A 20217-nucleotide genomic window follows, 5' to 3' on the forward strand; every position below is an offset into this window, starting at 1 on the left:
CCGGCGTTGCCGTTGGCGGCGGAGGCGGCGGCTGGGTGGCCCGTCGCCGCTCGCGGCCCGTCCCTCCGCCGGTGCTGGCGTCTCCCGGCTCTGCTGTCGGCGGGCCGTCATCGCAGCATCGCATCCCAGCCTTCCACCCACCCTCCCCGAGCCCGGGTAAGTATCGACCTCATCACTGCACATCACACTGACACTGACCACACATACACACGTGTCGTCCCCGACATCACAAAAACAGCTGACTACAACTTTTTTTTTACAAACACCCGGACGCAAATAACCGTTCATGGAAGGAAACACAACTCAAACTACGCAAAAACATAATATAAATATCAGATCACTAAACGTAAGGGGGCTGGGGTCTCAACACAAACGCAGGGACGTTATGCACTTTCTGAAAAATATAAATGCAGATATTATTTTTCTTCAAGATACACACCTAACAAAAGAGAAAACTTCATCCTTTAATTTACTGTGGAAAGGCAAATCATATCACTCCTATTATACAAATAACGCGAGAGGCACATCGATTCTCATCAGCAGGCACTTTCACCATGATGTCATATCACAATTCATAGACGACAACGGTAACTATATAATCTTGCAGTGCAAGGTTGGCACCGAGGTCTATTTACTAGGCAGCATATACGGTCCGAACAGGGATGAACCGGAATTTTACTCTCACCTCGATGAAATTATCGATCAAGTCGATTACGATCATATCATCTTTGGAGGAGATTTCAATTTTGTGATAAATGCGAACATCGATAGCTTTGGATACGTGAACGAAAATAACGTCAATGCCAGGAAAAAGCTCATATGTATCTGCAATAAGCATAACTTAGGGGAAAGTGGGGTATGACGGGCATGTTAGTTTTGCGGGTCTGTACCTCTGAAGTCTTTTCTTCGATTGCTTCACCAATTTAGCACAACCATCTTCAGGCATTTTTCTTTCAGTGCCCCTTTGACACCTAAGGTCTAAATCCAATACTTTTCAATTGAGAGTGTTTTTAGCAAGACCCTGCAAAAACCCGTCTTACCCCACCGGGGAGGGTAAGACGGGCACTGATGTTGGGGCAAGACGGGCACAACGTTAGTTTGAACTTCTTTACATATTTACTGCCGAATAATTATGCTAATACATCTTACACATCTGGCTTTTGATCTTACAGTCAATATTGTAAGGTTCGTAGCATCGCACGGCTACTTATAGGCGTAATGGTATTGATCGATGTAATGAAAAAATTAAACAAATTCAAAGCTGTCTATTTAAATAATTTCGATGGAAATGCGTTGCAAATGATGTAGAACAGCGTAAGTTAGCTTAAAATAACAATATCAGATGGTTTGCATTCCTTTCATCATTGTTGCCCGTCTTACCCCATTCGGCTGCCAATAAGGATATCACACCGCCTCCGGGCACCAAATTAAAGGATTCATTCGCCAGCATACACATTTGGATGACACCCTAAGACGAAACTCTCATCAAATTTCCAAAACAAAATATGAAACAGCGAGGTCAGAAAACACTACGAAACACGATAGTTCTGCTTAGAGTGCAAGGCACGTTTTTAGCTTTTCCACAATTTTTCAAAAACTATTTAAGATGCGTACCTCTGCCTTCACCTCACAGCAAAGAACCACACGGCCGATTACCAACCACAACAAGAGGTTGCTAGCGCCAACGGTTTGGGCTAGAGGGCCGGTGCCCGTCTTTCCTACCCCGCCCGTCTTACCCCACTTTCCCCTAGTTGATGTGTGGAGGCAACATCATCCTGAAAAGCAAGGATATACGTGGTTCAAGCCAAATTTTAGCCAAGGTGCAAGGCTTGATATGTTCTTCATTAGTGCTCACCTATCCAGTATGTGTATTGACGCGTCGATAATTTCAGGTTACCGAACAGATCATAACATGCTATCAATAGATCTGCGTGCTATCGAATCACGTGGACCGGGCCTTTGGAAGTTTAACGAATCTTTATTAAATGACGAAGAATATATCAAGACAGTTAACAGCTGCGTCGAACAAACAGTCAGAGATTATTCCGTTCCAGTTTACACGCGCAGTTTCTTGTCTGACGCAAACAATTACAAAGAAATTCAATTTCGTATTAGTGATGAGCTTTTCTATGAAACGTTACTAATGATGATTAGGGGTGAAACAGTGAAATTCTCAAAAATAAAATCCAGACAACGGCGAGAAAAGGAAAAAGAACTTGTTAGGAACGTAGACGATGCATATTTGCAATACACACAGTCAAAAACTACAGAAAACGCTTCCCGTCTTCGTGAACGTAAAGAAGAGCTTGAAAATCATCGGAAACCTTATATCAACGGCCTCATTGTGCGATCTAGAACAAGATGGCACGAGGAGGGCGAGAAGTCGACAAAGTTCTTTCTGGGATTAGAAAAAAGAAACGCGATGCGAAAGACGGTGTCAGCACTCAAAATCAACGAAAAAATAATAACACAAACCGCATCTATATTGCAAGTGTTTACAGATAACCTGCAAGGAAAATATAAGGCCCACGACACACCTACATCATTTCAGGACTACTTGAGAGTAAACGTTACTAGCACATTAACAAATAACGAACGAACTCTCTTAGATCAACCGTTATCATTTCAGGAATTAACAGCAGCATTAAACAGTATGAAAAAAGGCAAATCGCCTGGATCCAATGGCTTTACGACGTGCTTTTTCCGACACTTCTGGAATATCATAGGGCCTTTTTTATATAGAGCGTTTACTTCCTCTCTCACCCAAAGCAAAACGTTATCATCACATAAAGAAGGAATAATTACATTAATACCTAAAACTGGAAAAGAACCAAGCGACATAAAAGCATGGCGCCCCATCACTCTTTTAAACGTCGATTACAAAATTATATCTACTGCCGTTTCAGTTCGGTTACAACATGTGATAGCTAAATTAATAGATCCATGCCAAAGTGCGTACATTAAGGGAAGGTACATCGGAGAAAACACCCGCACACTCTTTGATGTAATTAATAGCGTAACAAACAGTAAAGAATCCGGATTGATTATGGCAGCTGATTTCGAGGCAGCCTTTGACTCTCTTTCTTGGGATTATTTGTCGGAAATTTTAAAGCAATATAATTTTGGATCTTACTTTCGAAACATGATCGATGTACTGTATCTCAACACTGAAAACTTCTCAAGAATAATTTTAAATGGATACCTCGGAGAAAAAATCAGCCTGAGATGCGGGATACGCCAGGGTGATCCTACCTCCGGATATCTGTTTAATCTTGCGGTAAATGCACTAGCAAACCAAATAAAAACGTCAAACAAACTTTCTGGAATCAAAGTCGCAGAAAACACCGAAATACGTTTGTCTCAGTATGCCGATGATACTATACTGTTTTTGGATAACTCACCAGGCAGCATACAAGGTGCACTGTACGAATTAAAAATTTTCTCGGAAATGTCTGGTCTAAAGCTGAACGTAGAAAAAACGTCATGTCTCCAGATTGGTAAGACAAGGCAGCGTGAAAGCGATGTTGGCGGCGTGAAATGGGTAGAACAAATCAAAGTGTTAGGCGTAACATTTACAAATAATAATAAAGAAATAACTGAATTGAACTTAAAGCCCAAATTGGCGGAGATAGAAAGAGAAATAGGACAGTGGCAGAGGAGATATCTGACCCCCATGGGAAGAATCACTGTAATTAAGTCATTGTTGATATCGAAGCTAGTGCATTTATTTATAGCTCTACCGAATCCTTCTGAACAAGAGCTGAGAAATATCGAACGGATGTTTTTTTTCTTTTCTCTGGGGAGGAAAACGGGACCCCGTGAAAAGGGCTAAGGCAATACAAAACTACGCAAATGGCGGTTTACGTATGTTAGATGTTCACGCATTTGCTAGAAGTATGAAATTGACCTGGCTTAAAAGATTAAATTTTTCAACTGCTTCATGGGTACAACATTTTGAAAATTATTTGCCAAATGTAAGAGATGTTCTGTTATACGGAACCAAAAAACTAAGAAAAACGTCTCTTAAAATACAAAACCCTTTCTGGACAGATGTTTTTGAAGCCTTCAGTTACTTCAATAAAGTTTACGAAGTAGAAATGCCTGAAATACTTTCCGAAAGTCTCTGGTTCTCAGACCACGCAAAGTTCAAAGGATCGATTATCAAAGAATGGGACCGTAAGGGAATTAGGTTCCTTATAGATCTTTTTGATGTCGATACTGGCAAATGGTACACGAAAGAAATGATAGAGAAAACATATAACATAAAAATGACATTTTTATGTTACACAAGTTTAATCAAAAGTTTACCGAAAATCACAAATATAGAAACATCGGCATTCATTTCAAAGCCCATAATACCTTTCAAGATAAATTTGGTTTTAAACCATCCCAACTTTCCCCGCTTAGCATATCGCACATATCTGGAGGATAGAAGACATGAAACAGTACTCACGCGTAGAAGAGAAGAAGAAAAATGGTTACGAGATATTGGGTATTATGAGAGTGCAAGTTTTTACAGACTGTTAGGAGTCACAAAGTCGACCAGAATCCAAATGTTTCATTACAAATTAGTAAACCGTATTATCACGACGAACAGATATTTAAAAATCATATCTATAAAAAACGATGACTCTTGCACGTTTTGTAAGCAAGAAAGTGAAACACTTATACATATGTTCTGGCAGTGCCCAATAACCCAAAGATACATTAGTTCCATCAGAACATCTTTTGAAAGATCATACGCAATACATTTGAATATCAATCCGAAATCATGGTTCTTTCTCGAATGCTTGAGTGATATTGAAATGATCATAGTCACAATAGCAAAAATGGTGATCTACGAAGCGCGCCGCAATGAAACAAACCCCAGCATAAAACACCTCAATAACAGGTTAAAACAGGAAGCTCAAGTAGAACTTATTACAGCTAGACTGTCACACAATGAACGCATTTTTAGCGATAAATGGGGAAAACTTAAACAAATAGCGTGTGACGTGCAGCACACGCAACCGGAAGCACGCTTAGTAGAGCTGTGAGTTGATATTTCATTGAAACCCACTTTTCAATTATCAAAACATCAGTAGCAACTTTTCAGCACAACCAACACTTAACCACTCACAATCATTTTTTCACGACTCGAACAGCACATTAGCGGGACACATTACCATTTATCGCACCAATATGCTATCCCTATTATCCTTCCCCATCCCGGTCCCAATCCTCGTTCCCGGCGATGCTGCGATCGTCTCGGCTGCGGCGGTGCGCCGGCTGACCCGCGCGCCGGGCCGGGGGTGACGGCCGGGAGCGGTGCGCGGGTGCTTGCCCGGCTGCTGCTGATGCTCCTCCGGCCGTCTGGTCGTTTGTCGCGGCCGTCCCCGCTTGCCGCTGCTGCCGGGGGCATATCGTTTTCTGCCGTATCTTATTAACGTTGTATTTTTTTTTTTTTAAATGCCGTATACATGACGGATGTAGCATGGCACGGTGCGTGTGCGGTTCGCGAGCGAATGCGGGCGCGAGCACGTCGGCGAGAGAGCAGTCCTTGAACTGCTGGGCACCGTGACACTGTGAACCTGTGATTGTGAGACCGTTTGACAGTGTAACATTCCAGATCTGCTGGCGGGACTGTCGTGTCTGGCCGCCCGGGCGGGACAGTCCTGCAAGTGTACACACTTCCATAATATTGTTGTTTATATCGGTGTGTAGATATAAAGCGTTCACTAGTGTTTTTTTTTTGCCGCACGCGCGAGCTCGCGCCTCGCGGGGTGCGCACGGCGCGCTATGCAGTATACATGCATACAGTGTGTGAGCGCGGGTGCCGAGTGAGCGAATGCCTTTTGTAGGTGGATCTGAAGCGCCGCGGGCCATGGCGTCACCGGCCGATAGCGGCCGGCGCCATTCCTACTATGTCAGTGTGCTGGAATGGAGTGCTTCTGATAAATAAACCTCAGCCTTGTGAAAAAAAAAGAAAAAAAAAAGCCATTATAGAGATGTGATAGCAACACCTGCACGTGCACATTTGCAGTAGCATCCATTTGATGATGCATGTGAATGTCAGAATACCGCAAAGGCAAGAGTTCATCATGCGTTCAATTAGAGAGTTTCCAACGTACTGATCGACATAACTTATCTGGTGTGGGAAACACAAACCGGTGATGAAATCATGATGTGATTATTGCAACCAAGACACTGCACATTTCCAATAGCATGAACACACAAATCTTCATCCACTCTTTTGTGCACTTGTCCAGGTTACACATGAGCACACGAACACACGTACACACCGACGAAGACATCCAAAGTCAACAAAGATGTGACTCTGGGTGAACATGGGAAGACAGAGACATAACAAGGAGGACGGTGGACGAAGACCTACGAGGCCCAGACAAGCGCATGATGATCGGACACACAGCCACTAATAATGCCAGACAGAATGGTACATTCTGAATCACTGTGCGCACCGATCAGCTTATTCATAGGAGTATCCAAACTTGCTCGACCCATAGGGCTCGGCCACCATCAGGGTGATGCCGTCGAAAGTGATGGTGCGCATATTTCCGTGGCTGGCGCTGTAGGTGCTGTGGACGACGGGGATGGACGAGGCGCTGTAACCGGCCGACGTCGCCTGTCCAGAGCTGGTGATGCTGTCATCATCAGGGGCAGCGGCAGCGGCGGCGGCAGCAGCGTCGTAGGCAGCCCTAAAAGCGGCCTTGGCGGCCTTGACCTCGGCGGTGTCATCGACGTTGCCAGAAGCGTCCAGAGGCGCCGCGGGTCCGGAGTACTTGATCGCTACGGGGGCCGGGGCCAGGTAGGTCGAGTGAGAAGCAGGAGCGCTGTACGTGACCGAGTGGACGGGAGCAGGGGCCGGGGCGCTGTAGGTGGCAACGGGGACAGCGCCAGTGATGATGTTGACATCGGGAGCAGCGGCGGCAGCAGCGGCAGCAGCATCATAGGCAGCCTTGAAGCTAGCCTTGGCGGCCTTGACCTCAGCGGTGTCATCGACGTTGCCAGAGGCATCCAGAGGCGCGGCAGGTCCGGAGTACTTGATGGCCACGGGGGCAGCGACCGGAGCACTGTAGGTAGCAACGTTGCTGGCCACGAAGGGGACTCCGCCCATAATGATGTTGGTGTCGGGAGCAGCCGCAGCAGCAGCAGCGGCAGCGTCGTAGGCAGCCCTGAAAGCGGCCTTGGCGGCCTTAACCTCGGCGGTGTCATCGACGTTGCCAGAGGCATCCAGGGGCGCAGCAGGTCCGGAATACTTGATGGCCACGGGGGCCGGGGCAATGTAGGCCGGCTGAGTGGCAGGGGCGCTGTAGGTGGCAGCGTTGATGGCGACAGCAGGGGCAGGGCCAGTGATGATACCAGTATCCGGGGCAGCCTCGGCAGCAGCAGCCGCAGCGTGGTAGGCGCTCCTGAAGGCAGCCTTGGCAGAAGCCACCTCAGCAGTGTCCTGCACAGACGCCGGCAGATGAGCACCGCTGGCGATGAAGCCAGTGTCGGCGCCAGCCTTGTAGTCGACACGCCTTCTCTGGGCATCGTCAGCAACGAACTCGAAGTTGCCGTTGACGTTTAGGGCAGCGTCGGCAGATTCGTAGCGGGAGCTGTCACCAGTGGTGTAAGAGAACTCGTACGAACCATCGGTGGACTCGAAGCCGGCAGCTGCAGCCTGCTGGCCTCCATAGGTGATCACGGGGCTGGACGCAGTGATGATGTCATCGTCGGGGGCAGCGGCGGCAGCGGCGGCGGCGGCGTCGTACGCAGCCTTGAAGGAAGCCTTGGCGGCCTTGACCTCGGCGGTGTCATCGACGTTGCCAGAGGCATCCAGAGGCGCGGCAGGTCCCGAGTACTTGATGGCCACGGGGGCCGGAGCCAGGTAGACCTGCTGAGGAGCAGGAGCGCTGTACGTAACAGAGTGGATGGGAGCAGCAGGGGCAGGGCCAGTGATGATGTTCACATCAGGAGCAGCCTCGGCAGCAGCGGCTAGAGCATCGTAAGTAGCCTTGAAGGTGGCCTTGGCAGCCTTGACCTCAGCGGTGTCGTCAACGTTGCCGGAGGCATCCAGAGGCGCACCAGGACCCTGGTACTTGATGGCCACGGGAGCAGGGGCCGGGGCGCTGTAGGTGGCAACGGGGACAGCGCCAGTGATGATGTTGACATCGGGAGCAGCGGCGGCAGCAGCGGCAGCGGCGTCGTAGGCAGCCTTGAAGGAAGCCTTGGCGGCCTTGACCTCAGCGGTGTCATCAACCTTTCCAGAGGCATCCAGAGGCGCAGCGGGTCCCGAGTACTTGATGGCCACGGGGGCCGGAGCCAGGTAGACGGGCTGAGGAGCAGGAGCGCTGTACGTAACAGAGTGGACGGGAGCAGCAGGGGCAGGTCCAGTGATGATGTTGGTATCCGGGGCAGCCTCAGCAGCGGCAGCCAGGGCATCGTAGGTGGCCCTGAAGGTGGCCTTGGCAGCCTTGACCTCGGCAGTGTCCTCTACCTGCTCAGGGTGCGTAGCCAGCTCCTCCAGTGTGGCGTAGCGGACGGGGGTCTTGCTCACGTAGGTCCTGGTGGAGGGAGCACTAGGCTCCTTGAGAGACGTCACCACGTAGCCGTTGACGCCGGCAGTGTACTCGACGCTGCCGCCATCGGCACCGAACTTTCCGCGCACCTCGTTGACGTCATCGCCCTCCTGGGCCTGGTAGAGGCCCTCGGCGGTGTCGAAGCCGTAGCTGTAGGAGCCGTCGTTCTGCTGCGTGTAGTACTGGGCCCGGCGTCCCTGGTTGACGACCGGGAGCTTCCAGCACTGGCAGCCAGCGACCAGCAAACCCAATACGACCTGAAAACACACCAGCAAGATGTAAGAAAACAGCATTCAGCACATTGTATCACATGTTCTCGCCATTGGTACTCTGAGAGGTGGAGGCGATACGCATTTATTTTACTTGATAAGAATCGTCAAATCGGCAAGAGTCACTAGGTCAACAATTATGCATACTTCTGCCTTCGAGAATGTAATTTGCATTATGCAAAAGGGCCGTGCTTTCTGACTTTTTTAAAATGTGTTTTTGTGCGATTTGTATGCGTGTATTTCAGTACCTATAGATCCATGTGTAGGAAAACCACTTAAAACAAATGATATGAGGATCTACATCTGAAAATGCTGCAATGTGATTGTAATATTCTGAGTTTCAATTTATTAGTTTCTCTAGTACTTTGTATAATAAGCATAGAAATTTAGATTTAGATTGAATGATGATATTGTAAGGTGTGTATTTTGAGCTCGAGGAATCGATTTTACATTTGTTTTGACGGCGAACAGAAGAATATCGAAGCAAGCTCCTCATCGTAAACCGCAAAAATGCTGCCTTTCTAACAACATAGTGGCAGCGAACTATATCAGCTACAAAACAGTAGAAGAAAGATACGAACAATGCACGATATCTGAGGCATTACAGTTAATAAAAATGTACTGCGCACCTCCTATTTTTTCTTTCATCTTTAAGGCATTTTTGGCATCCGTCGGCAATGAGTATTCATTGGTAAATGTCCTTCGATTCTCATTAGCATGGTAGTGGTATTATATAAAATCTAAACATTAGTGGAATACAACCTTTATGCTTTTCTTAAAATAAATTATCTAGCCTGAATCAACTTGAGACATTTATAAAGGGTTGAAAGCTCTCATGAACTGAGTCGCTCAAAATGTAGTACCTATTCAATCGGCAACCAGGCTTTCTAGAATAATTGTGATGTTGAAAATAAATGAGAATCGTAAAAATTAGCAAAAAAGTTAAAACAAAACAGAAACATCCACATTAAAAAAATAATCAAAATGCATTTGTAAGTCTGCATTCTGCAATTTCTCGCTACAGGACAAATGGAAGACGGCACGTTAGTTTTACAGTGCGGCTGAGTCGGTTGGTCCACTGGACGGCGGATGGCTGAACTCTGAACAGTCACCAGTACTCACCAGACGAGCCGCCATGGTGAGACGGACGGTGAGAGTGTGAGAGTGTGCTGCCGTTCCACCAGTGGACGCCGCTTATATAGTGCGGCGCTGAGCGGGGCTGTGGCCGCCGGCAGCGGGACTCTTCTCGTCACCAAGGCCGGTCAGTGGGCCGGCCGGACGGCCGGACGGGCGGCTCCTGCCGCTCCCAGCTACGCCGGCTGGGCGGACACGCCACGGGGCGTCCGGACAGTTCCCGGCACGTGAGGCAGGTCTGAACGGCAGCGCCAGTCTTCACAGCCCTGGCGGAATATCCCATGGTCGCTTCGACCCTACACTGCCTTATGCTATGGGGTCCGACAATGTTTTCGCATGTTCTTCGCATGTTTTCGCTATTTAGTTTTCGTGTGTTCCGACCTTGTTATTCTTGAACTCAGCATCTCTCTTGAAAGTCGTTGTGTCGGCACATCTATTTTGTTGGTATATGGAACGAGGGCTAGTTTTGGAGAAAAGTTATTTAGCTAGTTTTAATGTTTTTTTTTATTTTTGTGCTCCTAAAATGTAAAGTAGCTCAATTCCCAGATTAGTTCCACTTACATCAAAACTGCTCCAAAACGTCCAATGGGGCGAGAAAGTTCAATGGGAGCAAAATGTGTTGTGGGAATGCTGAAACAGATTTTTTCTCTTGTTGATTCATTATAGAAACACGGCATTCACATTAAGGATCGTGCTTTTGTTCATCGTGTATTAGGTACCTCATGCAATACTCATTTTATAAAGAATATATTTAGTACATTCATGGTTCAATGAGCTATTAAAATCCTTAAAAGTATGTCACTTCTAGAGAACAGTAGCCTCTCCGTAGAAACATCGACATGATAGTAATAAGTAACGAAACTAACTTCCGATTACTTACGAAACTAACTTCAAGTCCGATTAGGTATTGAAATTATTTTGCACACAATATCCGATTTCGCCTGCGGCATTTATCTTTAAAAATTGAAATGTGTCTTCTGTATTGTCCCGGCCAGTTTCCATGCCAGCAATCCCGTCACCAATAATTAGAATTTAAGTGACGCTTATGTAGCTGATGTCTGTACTTCAGTAGAACGCCGCATCCATATCATATGTTGCTATTTTTTTCGGCAAAATGGTTTTTAAGCAAAATCACGCATAAAGTCCAGTTCTCCTTCGTATTTTGTCTAACTGCGATTAGCGATATGTTTTATATATATTTGCTATATTTCCAAATTTATTGGAAAGTTGATCTGTATTGCCTTTTTTATTTTGATCCAAACTATAGGTACGCCTCATTAGTCATCTTTACCGCCGCGTATGCTTTACATAATCCCTGGCAGATATCAGCGTGAAAATTCGAGTAAGAACGGTAACCGGCGAAATAAACCCCATCACGCGCAAATAACGCGACGACAGATTCAGGAAAGCCAGCGCAGGTTTTCGTCCTCGCCAGTACCTACACTACACCGCCAGTCAGGTAATCACCTAACCTGGCAAGCAGAGTCGCACAGGCAAGAAACCCGGCGGGCTGGCCCACTCGCCACGGGCACAGCACGGCGCGGCCGGGCGGGCGGCAGCCGCCTGTCACAGGCTGGATAGGCTGTGCCGCATGACACGAGACTGCAACGCGTCGTGGGCGGGAGCGGTGCGGCCGGCCGGGCGGACTGGATGGTGGCGAGCGGAGTTTTGAAAAGTAGCGTTGAACAGATGGCCTGCACACTGAACGGACAATACAGTGGGATATACTACATAGTCCCTGACTAAAGCACATATTAGGTGCATAAACAATGATCGCGGCCACAGGTAAACGAAATTGAAAACAGAAACTTTTAAATGATGTGAAGTGTAAATCCTGCTACATAACTTGGACACATTGTTGTACTTATTAATTCATGGTTTAGATTATTTTTAATTGACCGGGATCTGGTCCTTAATTTGATTTAGCATTTACTGTATTTCGAGCAACTTCACGATAGAGTTGAATTCGCTGGACATCCGAACTATTGTTCTGGAGCAATCCGCAAACATTTCCGGATTTCTTGTTCTCTACGCTTTTGCTACTTTCTATATAGTTCATCCAAAACAAATGCCTATGCTATCACCAATTCACCACTCATATATGGTAAAAAGGTATGCTATGGATGATATAATCCATGAAATAAGATGGGTTAAGGATACGCTTTGGCGGGATTTCTTAGTTGAGTATTTGAACATGACATGAATGTGAATATTTTTTTTAGATATGCATTTTATTCAACTATGCACAAACATTAGGACATCGTCATTCATGACAACGACAGATGTAACGACAAATGACCTTTCCTGCTTGGTGTTACGAGACAACAAAACTTAGATGAATTTAAGCAAGGTTGACTTTCATATAAACAATGTACAAAAAAACTACAACAAACAACAATTAACAATAAAAAAGAATAAAACACTGCTAAGTCACCTCATCCACCGACCACCGTCATCCCCTAAGTGCCGTGTGTGATATCATTATCTAAAAACTGCCGCTTCTGCCATTGGGCTCATTCCCGACCTCATGGGTCACCATATAGTAGAAGTATCTTTAGCCCATCCGTCCCTGTCTTCTCTCCTGAGCTGAGGTGATTTGGTAGTCCCTTTGACTTGTGACGATCGTTACCCGGCCGCGGGGACGGAGAGTAGACACCCCGCCCTCGGGGGTTGGGTACGGGGAGCGGGCGGGGTAGGGTGGGGTGCTGGGAGGCACCAGGAGCTGGTCCAAGCGGGCGTCCTTGGGAGAACCCTGCTACAGTTTCGGAGGACGGACGAGGCGGTCTCTGGCCGGCGGGCAGCCGGACAAGGGCAGCCTGGGAGATCACTGGCCCCGGGCTGAGGATGGTCGGGTGCCGGGCGCCTTCTTTAGAGGCGAGCAGGATACTGAGCTGACGGCAGATTAGACGGAACCATATGTCAACTGGGGAAAAACTGGTCAGCACCCTTCGGACGCTGGTTGGGGGCCATGCCAGGACGGTCGGACGTGACATGTTCTTTTGGCGACGCAGTGGGCTATGCCCGTGTGGAAAAGGTCGTGTTCTGGTCACAGTGCCTATGATACAGATAATTAAACTATGTTTTCCTTTCAAATGATAAACAGGTTCTCGTGTTTATCTATAAGAAATAGCACGATGGGTTGCTTTGATTATCGCCGTAATCGGTGAGATCTCAGCTTGAATTTTGCAGAATCAAACGAACTTAACATATTTGTACTGGTACATACTGCTTGCTCTTCCTCTACAAATATACGATAAAGGCATCTTGCATAATGTGATATGCACTCGATTTTTAGTTCAACGAGAAAAGAGACATTCAGTGCAGTAGTTCACTCTCACAATATCGTTTAATATCATTAGGAAGGGGTATTGATATCGTTACATAACCTATTTATCACAGCATTTAAGAAATGTCTAATTTTTCACATCTCTAGCTAACGGAGACTGAGCCAACTACCGAGAGAGGCACCGAACAAAGTGTCATTGCTATTATAAGTAGGCTCTCGAAACTACACTCAGAAAACACTATGAGAACATTTTTGAATAAAGACTCAAGTGAGTGCTGAAACAAGCCTCCAATGTGTCTGATTTTAAAAAAAATGGTTTCAGTAAGACTTCCTTTTCGGGCTCATGTACTTTCAGCCCGAATACTGGATTCAAGTGAGACCGAAATTGGGGATCGGGCTGTAAACTGGTTTCATAGTGAGACTAATTTCAAAGCTTGACACCGATAATGGGTACTGACTGAGATCTGTTTCTGCGATCAATGGCGTTGCTCAGAAAGTATTCTCAAAACGTGTGGTCTGTTTTGAATAGGGGACATTAGCCCGAAAACTGGCCTCTGAGACCGAAAATGGAGAAACTGTTTTCTCAGTGATAGCATCTGTTGTCCTCCCCAACTCAGGCCTCACTAAAGACGCAGTGCTGGCTCGGACGACCTTGAGACTGTCGCTGCCGATCTCCGGCCGACTCCCGTTTTTGCTCTCGTCTGGAAACGTATCGGGTCATCTAGCAACGCTGCAATTAGACGAACCGTCTGACCGGTCTTCTAGAGCAGCGCGCGCCTCGGCTATTTCTATTTTAGTTTGTTGATGCTGCCCGATCTCGATTTTACGTCCTAGCAGACGGGCGCTTGGATCGTTTTGAGTGCGTTTGCAGTTTGCGCATACACCGTACTTCCATTATGGGATCCAAAAACACTAATTAGAAGACCTTGCTGTCGCCATAACTAAAGAAAATAGTAATGAAGCACCATTACGAATTGCACCCATGCTATTGAAGCTAGAAAGATTGGTAAAAGTCCAATCCACGTTAAGTTGTTTGAATAGTAGATACGGAATGAACTATGCATAAATTTTATTCCTATTGTACTTAACAACTTTTACATTATAATGCATAGTGTCGAAAAGAAATACATAACTAGTCCTTGAAATTTTGTTTAAAAGCAGCAACAAGTCGTTGAAAAAATACATTATCGGGTATTCATTGCAAACCACGATGTAAATGTTGATCGCCATGGTTAAATAATTGCAATGCGTTGTATTATTTTATCAGGCGCTCTGCAGACAAAAATGCCACTGGCTGGAAGACGGTTATTGTTGCAACCTAATTCAGACAGGTGTGTGGTGACTTTTTGACGTCTTGCGTGACACATGCCAAGACAGGATAACCACTGTGGAATGTTTAATGTTGCTAATGGTATTCAAGTTGGAAGGTGGACTAATTCAGCTGGCAAAGGTTGAACATTCTACCTGTTTCCAAACGAGTGGTTATCTTCAAACTTACTGCTCTTTCATGCTGACAATTTCACTTTTATTTTAATATGCATAAGAAACACTCTTTCAATTAATACAGTTAATGCCAAATGAGTCGATACAATATAAGTGCTTTCACAACCAACCCTGAATGTTAAATTACTTGGGCAGATGCTTCTCGCATTGTGCGAGATGTTCGCTATCACTAAAAAATATGACGGTCCATTGTTCACTAAGACATTTATAGAGCTACGTCACCAATTTAACAATAAGATTATTAAGAATCTCGCAGCATGACGAACATTTACAGAAGAAATGACTTACAGATATCATTTCTTTCACTTTAAAAAATACAAAATTGCAATTAGGCTAATTTCTGACGAAATTTTAAATATAAAACACGATACCCTGCATGAAGGCATGCTGTAATATTTTTTTTTTGGCGAGGAGGCCCGGCGGCCGCTGGGCCTCCTCGCCACCCGCCGGCCGCTGGGGGGGTATATAGTTGCCCCCCTTTACTTCTGCGACGATATCGTCGCAACGCGAAGAGATAGAGAAACGAAACTTTGTACACATCTTGCTGAATACCTAGCCAAGGTTGTGTCCAAATTAAGTGTCGATCCCATTTGAAATGACGTCACAGTGACGTCATAAGTCAAATTATAGATTTGCGACTCTCATATTCCTCACAATACATCAGATATATGGGACCGAATATAAAGGGTCGATTATTGGTCAAAAACTAGATGGAAGTGTAGTTAGATGTTTTAGGATGACAGCAGGTGCTGTCTAGTTCATTTACAGTTGAGTTTCATGCTCAGCGTCATCAGAAACGGTCCATATCGGAAAACGACAAAACTTTATGACGTCACTGTGACGTCATCTTAGGTGCTACAACCACCAAACTTTCCTCAAAGATTGCTTAGGTATTCATTTGAAGCCATGCCAAATTTCACGTTCGTGGCTCATCAGGTTTCGGAGATATTTCACAAAACGTAAAGGGGGGCAACTTTATGCCCCCCCCCCCCCAGCGGCTCGTGGGTTAAAAATGAAAGTCAGTAAAAAGTAATTTAAACCATGTAAAGCTACAGGAATGTTAACAGCAGGTATAAATCGTTACACATATATGTTGCGGGTCCTGAGTGGCGCGTTTTATCACCCCATCCCTAAAAATATTAACCACTATGTCACGACATTGCCCTGCCCTCCGCAATTTGTAACTACAGCCCGATCAACAGCAAATTTTCATCAGGACCGTCTCCCGCAAAGACCCCATGGCCGGATCCGCCCTTAGATGAACAACCAACCAAGATAAGAATGATTCGAGCACATTTTTGTTTAAGTACGCTTATGCGGAGCTGTTCATATGTGAGAGAAGGCTGCACCATTGATAATTAACTCAAACTACTAACACCATATTACATAAGAGCCGTCAGTGGTGCTCGCCCGTACCCAGAAGATTCAGATCTAGACCAGTTTAACGACTGCCCGCGGAGCCTTGAATAAAAGCACGGTCCACATGGACGATCACAGCCTCAGTAAACATGGCTAAGAATACTAATGGTGCAGTTTTCCGCCATCCTACCGGCGCACCAAGGGCACATCTCGCCCGAGAGAAACTACAGTAGACACGGAACGGCGTGGCCTGTTTCCTGCCCATTTCTCCTGGTCACAGATCTCAACGTCTTGGTTTTGCCGGCTGCACAGTTTTCAAGATTGAAGATACGTGATGACTCTAGTGTCATACTACAGCCCATTATCATAATTTGTATCGCGTCGAGTTTGACAACATTCTTATTTATATCTCGTAACCTGTCCCGTAGCTCAGTTGTTATAGTGTTGTACTCCCGTTGGTGAGACCTCGGGTTTGAGTTGCTCTAGCACTCGATATTTGAGACTCCCGACGAGGATGGTCAAAATTATTGTGTAAATGTGATACTGAATGCTGATATCCAACTGTAAAGGCTAGAAATCTCTTCAACAGACTATATGGATAATTATATAGCTTCCTCTGCAGGGCAAGCGGGTGTTCATTGTTCCGTCGATATCTGTGCTGAGCGGCTAAAACTAGGTGCCATGAAGCTCAGCAGGGTTGGTTTTACCTCGCTCGGCTGGGATTCTGAACCACATATGCATGCTCCGTTGGCCATCGCGCATATCGATCTTTGAAATGGTGCTCGGGGTGAAAACAGGATTTTCAGGTAATCGCGCCACTGGCTTCGTAATATTTCTTTAGCGATTGTTAAAAAAGGTAATGAGGATCTAATTGTTTGATTAAAGTGATATAAATTTATTTATTTATTTATTTATTTTTCGGTTCACCCGACAACCACAAACAAGTGGGCATTACGACGGGAACTGGCAAAAGCACAGATAACGCAGCCTCGCACCGCTCGCACATATCATACAAGATTGTTAACATTTGCAATTCACACTTATGCACAACTTCACAATAGGTATACACATTCGAATAAGACGCATCGCAGTGCTACATTCCTAACCGCTTAATTCGCCAGCATCCGCTTTACTTTTAAGGTATTTGCTAAACTCGGCGATAGAGCATTGTCGTAAATGTGGAGGTAACCCATTCCATATCTTACAACCGTGATACGATAAGGATGCTTTTTTGTATTCGGTTTTAGGGATGGCAAGGTCCAAATTGCCACATTGCCTCGTCATTCGCTCAGATCGTTTCATTTTAAAAAGCGATGAAATAGCATTTGGAGTATTTTCTGGGAATAGAAGACTTTTTCGAATAATTTTCAGCACAGCCATATTATGCTCGGCCCCAACATCACCATGCCAAGCTAATCTCTTTGATTCACGGCCAGCAATACGCCGCGCAAATTTTATGATTTTCCCTATTCTTTTCCGTTGCGTTGCATTGCAACTTCCCCAGACAGATATGCAAAAACGAACGTGGGGGAGGACTAAAGCATTGATAAGAAGCACAATCGTTCTTAGGGGCATAATGTGGCGAAGATGACCAAGACGAATCAACATGCCTATCGATTTCCCCACAACGTTGCTAACATGTCGATCCCATGATAGAGACTGGTCGAGCGTAACGCCTAAACTTACGATGGATGAACTGATCGCAATGCTGGTATCAAATATATTGATGCTCTTAATACTCATGCGTCTTAAGCTTGCTTTGGAGCCAAAGAGGATTACTTTTGATTTACTAACATTAAGGGCCAGCCGATTTCGAGAAAACCATTCAGCTAATATTTGAAGGACTGCTCGAAGGCGGGAGATCATGTCATTCACGTCTTTGGGTGAGCCGGAAACCACGATCTGGGTGTCATCAGCATATTGAACAATTGTACATGACTCGGGTACAGCAGTTGGCAAATCGTTAACAAATAAATTAAAGAGCATAGGGCCCAAAACACTGCCCTGGGGCACGCCGGACAGAACGTCGCGTTTCTCATCACAGCCCCTAACAAACTGTTTTCTAGCGTCTAAATAGTTCTTAAACAATGGATGGTCAATGCCATAGTGACACAGTTTGTCTAAGAGTAAGTTATGATTAACAGAATCAAAAGCTTTGCTTAAATCGAGAGATGCCAAAAGGCATACGTCACCCTTGTCGAGGGAAGATCTTATTGATTCCGTCAGGGTAATGAGTGCATGATCTACTGAGTGGTGTGGTCGGAAACCAAACTGGTTGTCTGCCAACACACAACATTCATTTAAATAAGATCTAAGCTGGAGAGAAATAAGACCTTCAAGGATCTTGGACACAACACATAACAGGGATATAGGCCTGTAATTTGATGCCAATGCTTGGTCACCCTTGCCTTTATATATGTAGGTACAATTTCTGCGACTTTCCAGTACGAAGGTATAACGCCTTCAGCGATTGAAGCGTTAAAAACATGGAGAAGTGGTCTCGCAAAACTACCAACAAATGATTTGTAAAAAGATGCAGGCAGGCCATCCACACCAATGTATATGATATGTATGATATGTATGTATGTATGATAAATAAACAATGTATGTAAGCAAAATGTAAACTTGCTACTGATAGATTTGGATTGACTGATTATATGTAAGCATATCATGTTATTGCTTTCAAACGTTTGTAATGCCGTGTTTGCAGATCAGGCGTAAGCGAAAGCGTAAGTGAAACAGTTTTTCATGGTACAGATTTGACATCCCGTATAAAATTGGCAATGCAACTAAAGCATAGATGAACACATACCTTGCTAAAACCAGCTTCAGAGAGATGTTAGTAGATGCTGAATTAGAATTCTCTCTTCATACAACTTCAGAAATCAATATAATGGCTGCAATCAGGTCTGTTGTCCACCGCTCTCCAGAAACCGGTCTGTATTTTGCAATCGGCGTTTGTTGTTTGGACAGCGCTCTGTGCAGCGGGTGCCGCACATCTATTTTTCGTTTCGTCCTGCTCCTGCGGGGCCGCCGCTCGGTATGCACTGGTCGGCCCCTCCCAGCGTACTTACCGGAGAACCAGTTTATACACGCGATGGTGACACGGATGAGACGGGCCTGCCGAGAATCCCGGTACAAATGACTGGGCGCCGTATCGTCACCAAAAGCCAGTGCATTCTCGCCGCATATCGGTGGCGTAGGTGAGACAGCTAAGGCCATTCATAGGCAATGATGTGGTATGTAAGGCGGTGATAATGAGTGTTTATGCTTTTGCTTCAATGCATCATTCACTAAATACGGTAGCGGTCAACAGCTTTTTTGGATATCACATCGTTTTGTTGCTGTTGCTTATGTTTACGGTTAATGTTGAGGGCTCGCTTAGACACCTGTTGATGCCTTGTCACAACGCGACTTTTTGGCGCTTTTGCACACCAGTGAATCATAAAATCTTTCATGGCCGTGTAACCCGTAAATGTTCGTCACACGATAAATAATGTAGTTATACTTATAGAGACATACCTATGCAACAAAACGGGGACAAAACGGCCAGGTGATTATGCGTGACAAGTTACATAGAATCCGGGCTTTGATGAAGATCCGTCGTAAATCTTACCCTCGTCAGTCAAAATGTAAGCTACTGTTAACGCCAGATCCCTTGAGACCCTAATTTTTCGCGATTATTTTTAAATGCGTGGAGGAATTTCAACCAAGCTCAGGACATGGCCGTTTCAAGACAGGCCGAAACTTTTACAATTTAGATATTTTATCGCCATTTCAATATTTCAGGCACTTGTCATTGACTCGTAATGTTAACTGTTTTTCCATCCTGGATAGAGGCTTTCTACGTCATATGACATTAGACTCCGCCCACGACTGCGGCATTGACCCGTGCCCATCAGCGACCTCTGTACAAACGACACCCCTGCCATCTGTGAAGGACTATGAATTTCGCTGACGCTTCACGTGCTATGAGTCAATTGCAGCAGACGGTCAAGTAAATGTTAGGCTCTTGTTGACTCTTGTATATAGGACCAAGAGGACCATCACTCCTCAACCTACTACTCAGTCGTGCTTCGAACAAACGTTAACGATTCCTAACAAA

General features: G+C 45.5%; 1 protein-coding gene across 1 annotated transcript; it reads right to left on the reverse strand.

Annotated features, from left to right (window-relative positions):
- Nucleotides 1-6150: 6150 nt before the first annotated feature.
- On the reverse strand, nt 6151-10183 carry LOC122392402 (ice-structuring glycoprotein-like). The gene is made up of 2 exons (XM_043387225.1): nt 9953-10183; nt 6151-8818 (listed from the first exon to the last, which is right to left on the reverse strand). The coding sequence occupies exons 1-2, from the start codon at nt 9965-9967 to the stop codon at nt 6467-6469; spliced, it is 2367 nt and encodes a 788-aa protein (XP_043243160.1). The 5' UTR covers nt 9968-10183; the 3' UTR covers nt 6151-6466.
- Between the last annotated feature and the right edge of the window lie 10034 nt (nt 10184-20217).

The sequence above is a fragment of the Amphibalanus amphitrite genome, unplaced genomic scaffold, assembly GCF_019059575.1.
Source record: "Amphibalanus amphitrite isolate SeventyFive unplaced genomic scaffold, NRLGWU_Aamphi_draft 000484F_arrow, whole genome shotgun sequence".
Lineage (NCBI taxonomy): Eukaryota > Metazoa > Arthropoda > Thecostraca > Balanomorpha > Balanidae > Amphibalanus > Amphibalanus amphitrite.